Source organism: Choloepus didactylus, chromosome 22, assembly GCF_015220235.1.
Source record: "Choloepus didactylus isolate mChoDid1 chromosome 22, mChoDid1.pri, whole genome shotgun sequence".
Lineage (NCBI taxonomy): Eukaryota > Metazoa > Chordata > Mammalia > Pilosa > Megalonychidae > Choloepus > Choloepus didactylus.
In genome coordinates this window covers 10,621,939-10,628,152 of record NC_051328.1, presented here as the reverse complement: position 1 = coordinate 10,628,152, position 6,214 = coordinate 10,621,939, and the positions used below count along the sequence as shown (strand labels likewise).

Genomic DNA, 6,214 nt, shown 5'->3' with positions numbered 1-6,214 from the left:
AATTCAGCTTCCAAACAAATATCCTGACATCTCCCCCCAGCTATTCCCCACCTCCCCACTTCCAGCGCCCAGGAATCAGCAGGCGCATCAGCCTGGCCCAGGGCTTGGGTTGCTAAGCTGCAGGCGCCATGGCCTTGTCAGTGTCGCTTCTTGCTACTAAAAGGGACTCAGCAGGCTCACTACAACCCCGGGGCTGCATTCCACCCTCCACCAGACCCCGTCAAATGCCCCAGCACAGATGGGTCACACAGCTCGAATTGTTTGATTGTTTTTAAGGACACAAAGGAATGGGGGCAAGAAGATGCACACTGCCCTCAAGGGCCAGCTCAGCCACTAATGAGGAAGTTAGGGAGTAAGGGGGTTAGGGGTGAGGGCGGGAGGGAGCACGAGGGAGAGCAGTTTCGGAACTTGATTCTGGAGGAGGAAGGGAGACTTGGTAGAGCCCATGTGTGGGGCAGACTCGCCCAGCCTTGCCACTCGGCCTTGCCCAAGGTGCCCTGCCACCTCCATCAGATCTGATAACGTGCACGTCTGCCCACCACTCCCAGCTCTTCGTGCAGGGACAACCACTTAGGAGGGTTTCTGTGTTTCTGTTTGTCTCTTAGGTGAAGTGAGAGCCTCTGGTTCCCCAGCGAGGTCTTGCAGCACCTTAGTGTGGAGGTGAGTTAGAAAAGTGGGGCTCATTCCACGATTCTTCCACAAATCACACCTTTGCGCTAACCTGCTGAGAGAGGAAAGGTTGATTAAAACCCAAAGGTTGCTTTGTGGCCAATTCCTGGGAATTCAGGGTGTCGGGGGCTTGTCTCTCCTGAAGGCAAGCAAAGGTGTAGAGGCAATTTGCTTACCAGGGGGAACATTTGGGGCCCCTTAATAGATAAGTTCAAAAACACCATAACCCAATTTACTAAGCTGGTAGTTAAATCCTATGAGAAACCACCACAAAGAGCAGAATCTGACAGTAATTACTTCAGGCTACCTGATGCTTGGGCAATCTCTTTTGGGAATGAAATTGCCTTCCACCAGGCCCTAGTACAGGGAAAGAACCAGTCAGGGCATGGGGACCCTGATTAACAGTCTTGACCTACTTGGGGTGAGCCCTTGGGGGTAAGTGCTCTCCAGGACAGCACCATCTCTCGGTTTCAAGTGTTTTGGATTCAGGGGCATGTCTACACTCCCCGGTGGCTTGAATGCACCAGGAGAGGGCTGAAAGCTAAAATGAAGCACCAGCCTAACTTGTGTTGTCTGGCTCACCCCCTCAGACTTCTTGGAAAGTCCTGGAGCCTGCCTAGTGCTAACAAAAGTTTGCTGCCCGCACAGCACAGGGCTAGCCGGCCTCCCTTGAGCCTCAGGCAGGATTCAATGGCACCTGCGCCAGAAGGGTGTGGCCATGTAGGTTGTGCACCTCTTTGGTGACTTTGTAAGTGATCCTGGGTAAATTTCTGTCCCCAGCTTATTTTTATTTGGCATTGAAATAAAGGAGGACTGGAGGCTTTATCTCTAAGTTCGTCTCACAAGGTGATTCTGTTTTAAGGAACAATATTGTGCCAGGAAAGAGACCAAAGGTCTGAAGCTGTGCGATGACTGGGTACATGGTGGGCGGGTGTCTTTTGGACAGGCCCTCCCAGCGCCCTTGGGAGCCCACTACCTTCCGCTCCGGAAAGGTATTGGCACTGCACTGCAGGCTCCCTCCGCCGCGGGCACGGCACACAGTTCAGCGGCAGGGCGAACGTGGGGTTTCCAAAAGCTTTGGCTGCCTGGTTGGCTGCCCGGGAAGACTCGTCGCACGAGGAGTCCCTGGGTCCCGCGGGTAGCCCGCTCGCGCCTGGAGGCTGCCCGGGAATCAGGTGGCACTCAGGACTTCGTGGCCGGGGCCGGTTTGGAGGTGCAACTTCGATGACGCTCGCCGCAGTATGCGCCAGAGACCAGATGCGCGGCTTCTCGCTGCTCGCGTAGTGCACGCTCAGCGCGGGGCTCCCGGGCTGCACCCCGAGGAAGTCAGCTTCTCCGGGCCCCGGGGGCTCACTGAAGGAGAGGCGGGGCATCACAAGGCCGCACTCCCTGCGCTCTAGCCGACCCTCTCGAGCTGTGGCGCGGGATGCGGGCAGCGACTGCGCGCCCTTATGGAAATCTTCTAGCCTGTCCGCAGCTGTGGCCACTGTCCCCTCTTCTTCAGCCTCCTCCTCCTCCCCCTCTTCCTCCAGGTCTTCCAGGTCACTCAGCCGGAGCCCTCGAGCCTCCTGGCTAGCAGTAACGTCTGCAGGAAAAGATGAGCGAGTGAGAAAAGCCCCAAGTCCCAAGGGAAATCCTCGGGAGTGCCCATCCCAGAGAAGCTTTTAGCGAGACCAGCCAGTGCTCAGCCCATTTTGGGTGTAATTCACCTTCCCTTCCACTTGCCCTAGGGCTAACTGCCTGCCCAGGGAAAGAATTCCTGACCCCAGCCCTGCCCCCACATCTTCACAGATTCCTCCTCTCTCCTGCAGTGCTACTGCTTGCTGTCTGGGACCTGGGTCTCGGTTTCTCGACTGTCCCCCGCTGCAACTTAAGTGCCCACAGGTGCCTGGTGTTATATTATTTAATTCAGCAATTATTTACTGAGCTTCAAACATGTGCCAGGCAGTATCTAGGCATTTAGCTATTAGGTATTTAGGGAATACATCAACGCATAAGATGCCTTCCAGTGGAGCTGACATTCTAGAGGGAGTGGACAGACCCCATCTAGAGTACATAAACTTTCTCCTAAGACAGAAGGGCAAAGGAAATAAAATGGACTGAAGTACTGGATAATAGCTGGGAAGTTACTTTGGCTTGGGTGCTCACTAAGGTGACACTTGAAAGTTGAGAAGAACTTTCTGTAGGGAATTCCAGGCAGAAGTAACCAACCAGGCAAAGACCTAAGGCTTCAGGGTATGCAAAGTGAAAAAGTAAGTAACGCAGATGCCTTCCAGAAGAGCTACTCCCCCCCCACCCCACCCCAGGGCGCCTGCGAAGGACAAATCAAACTGCTTGATAGCTTGTGAAACCCGTGGGACTGGGTGATGTAGCCCTTCCGTACCTTTGGTGTTACGGTTTAGGCAGCCCAGCGCTTCTTGCGCTCCGCGCTCCACCTTCCTCTCCTCCCCGCCTTTGTTCTTGGGCGCCCACGTCATCTTGTTCTCCTTCTTGAGGCGCCGGCGGGCGTTGGCGAACCAGGTGGACACCTGGGTGAGGGTCATCTTGGTGATGATGGCCAGCATGATCTTCTCGCCCTTGGTGGGGTAGGGGTTCTTGCGGTGCTCGTTGAGCCAGGCCTTGAGCGTGCTGGTGGTCTCCCGGGTGGCGTTCTTTCGGCGCCCGGCGCTGCCCAACTCCACGGCACCGTACCTGGGGGGAGAGCCCCGTTCACAGTTCCGGGCCTGGGAACCTGGAGCTGCAGGCAGGGGGCAGTCTATGGCCTGGGAGTGGAGTTCTCCCCTTCTCGCCCCACCCCCGCACCACTGCACCCCACCCCCCACCCCCCACCGCCTGCTCAGCGGGGATCAGCCACGCCCGGGCAAAGAAGCACGGGAACGTGCGGTGCTGGCCTCTAATGCGCCCCACGCCTTACCGGTCATACTGGTACTGCCCTAGGGTCGGTTCGTAGGAATAATAAGCTCCTGGTTGTGCCAGGCCTGGTGTAAAGCTCCCTGCAGCCTCCTTAAATTCATACTGTGGGTTCTGGTCAGGGAGAAAAGGAGAATTCAGTGTTACGTTTGGGGAGGAGATGGGGCAGCCTATCTGCTAAAGGGGTGGACTCTGGGGTCTAGCCTGATTTAAAATCCAGTGCTACCAGTCGCATTGGCTGTGACCTCGGGCATCTTGGTTTAACTACTCTGTGCCTCCATTTCCCCCTTGATAAAATGGGGATAACAATAGTGCCTATTGATTATTGAAGGAAAACCGTGCTTGTGAGAGCTTGGCAGAAGGCCTGGTGCAAAATAAGCGGTAGTTAAGTATTAGCTGTGGTGATTCCTACGAGTGCTTCGGTCCTCCCACCTCCACCCCCACCCCCACCCCCAGCAGGGGCACCTTCCCGCCTTCCCGGCCCTTCCGGAGCTATTCCCTGACCCTTTGCATCTTTGCCACTTTGAGTGAGGTATTTGAACTCTTCAGCATCTCAGTTTCTTCATCTGTAAAGTGAGAATACTGATCGATGCCCAACTTGCCCGTCTCACAGTATTAACAGAAGTACAAACGGTTACTAAATAGCATGGAGTACCGCAAACTGTCAAGTAGTGTAAAGATGTATTTTTCGCTAGGACACAGCCTTGGAGTTGTGAGTCCTTCCTAGATTTTCCCCGGCGATGTCACTGTATTTTACCCACGGCGGCCGCTCGTGTCCCCAGGCCCATTGGGCTCTGGCGCGCAGATCCCGGCCGCACTCCGCCCACTCACCAGCGCCCCGTATAGCGCGGGCGGCTCCGGGGAGTAGGGTAGGTAGCTGGGGTAGCTCTGGGCCGCTGTGGCAGCCGCGTAGGGGGCTCCATAGATGCCCAAGGCTGCGCCCAGCTCCGGCCCAGCGGGACCCAGCAGACGACTATCGTAGGGTGCACAGCAGAGAGTGGCCGCCCGGGTGGAGCCTGAGGCCACATCGGAGACCGAGCGCGGGGCGGATTCGCAGCAAGTACTGGAACTGGCAGACACCAGAAACTACGGGAGAAGGAGGGGACACCGAAGGTCAGAGACCCGCGCCTGTGGCTGCGGGGAGCCAGCGGCAAGAAGGAAACGGCCAGACTGCCCCTTCATTCAACATTAAATGCCACAGTGCGCATTTTCCAAAGACGCAATTTACCCGGTATAGACGCGCCTCAGCGGTTGCTAAGGCTCCAGAGTCCCAGGGCGTCCGAGTGAAGGGAAAGTTCTGAAACCCGATTTAAAGACGCCAAACCCCGCAGGACCCCGCCCCACCCTGGGCGCCACCCCTCATCACCACAGGATCCTGCAAGGGCAGAGCTAGAAGTTGGCATTGGAGACCATCTTCCCTGTCGCAGGCCTACTCCGCGTACAGGTTCCTCCATGGAGGATCTGAGAGAGTATCAGACTTGTCCAAGATCACACAGGGGGTCAGAAGTTGAGTTGGGACTAGACTCTAGGGAAATATACCTCACATTCTGGAGAGAAACCAAACAATGCTGTTGTCTCAGAATTTCCAAGGAAACTCGTGAGGCTGCACAACTCCCACCCTGGTTTGAAAAATCAAGGCAACAACAGGCGGAGGGCTTGGGCCCGGGGGTGGGAGGGGGTGGATAGGGACATAGGTCAATAAAGGAAGAAAAAAATGGTGAGATGGACAACTCTCAGTCCTCTTTCTAAGACCTCCTGAGACACATCGGACATACGTCCGAGGAGGAGGAGAGAGCCTGACTAGAAGGGCTCTTGGATCCTACCTATCTTGCTGGGCACGGGGTCACGGTGCCCAAGTCTCTGGTCACACGGTGATTTTCTGGAACGCCCTCGGGGAGTGGAATTTTCTGAGCCAGGGATTGGGGAGTCTCAAAGGAGGCTGTGGTACATGACCCCGGTCCCTGCTCCCTTCGACTTCCCCAGCGACCCGTGCACGAGGAGGGCGCTCAGGGGCAGGCGCGCGAACTGGGCACTGCCGCCATCCACTGTACCCCCATCCCTCATGCAGGCGCCTCTTACCTGGGAAGCGCCGCCGTACGGGTGTCCGAAGTGCGGGAAGGACATGATAGTAGTCTCAGGCCCGTCTCCCTCTCTCCTTGAGAGTTCCCGCCTCAGCCCTGCGGGTTCGGCGCCCCCACCTGTGCAGCGCCTTGGTTTCTTACGCGGCGGCGGGTACCCGGTGCGGGGTTTTCTGTCCGCGTGGCGTGGCTGGAGGCAGAGCCGCGAGCAGCCGGGCTGCCGAGCCCTGCGCTCCGAAAGGCGCTCCTCCGGCCCGAGGGGTCCGGAAGACAGAGGGGCCCATGGATGGGCAGGGGAAGGGAGAGGGTGCGGGTTCCCAAAGGTGCGCGGTGGCGAGGTGCAGTGACGCGAGGCACGGGGCTGTGCGACTCTCGAGGTGTCCCAGTCCAAGGTGGCCAGCGGCTCAATGTGACGTCACGGTAATCCCGGGCCGCCAGGAGGGACCCCGGGACCAGGGGCCCCGGGTCACCAAGCGTGCCAAGCGCAGCCAGCCCGCGCGCGCACACACACTCGCCCACACTCACACCTGCAGGTTTGGAGGTTGTGCAGCTGGTAA

General features: G+C 57.5%; 1 protein-coding gene across 2 annotated transcripts; it reads right to left on the bottom strand.

The window, feature by feature from the left end:
• Positions 1-493: 493 nt before the first annotated feature.
• Positions 494-5,761, bottom strand: IRX6 (iroquois homeobox 6). 2 transcript variants are annotated; one of them, XM_037816359.1, is made up of 6 exons: positions 5,659-5,761; positions 4,411-4,665; positions 3,584-3,693; positions 3,053-3,360; positions 1,646-2,254; positions 494-724 (listed from the first exon to the last, which is right to left on the bottom strand). In XM_037816359.1, the coding sequence occupies exons 1-6, from the start codon at positions 5,701-5,703 to the stop codon at positions 717-719; spliced, it is 1,335 nt and encodes a 444-aa protein (XP_037672287.1). In that variant the 5' UTR covers positions 5,704-5,761; the 3' UTR covers positions 494-716. The 2 variants fall into 2 exon arrangements, with proteins under 2 accessions (XP_037672287.1, XP_037672286.1); XM_037816358.1 differs by lacking the exon at positions 494-724 and having other exon boundaries at positions 1,522-2,254.
• Positions 5,762-6,214: the final 453 nt, after the last annotated feature.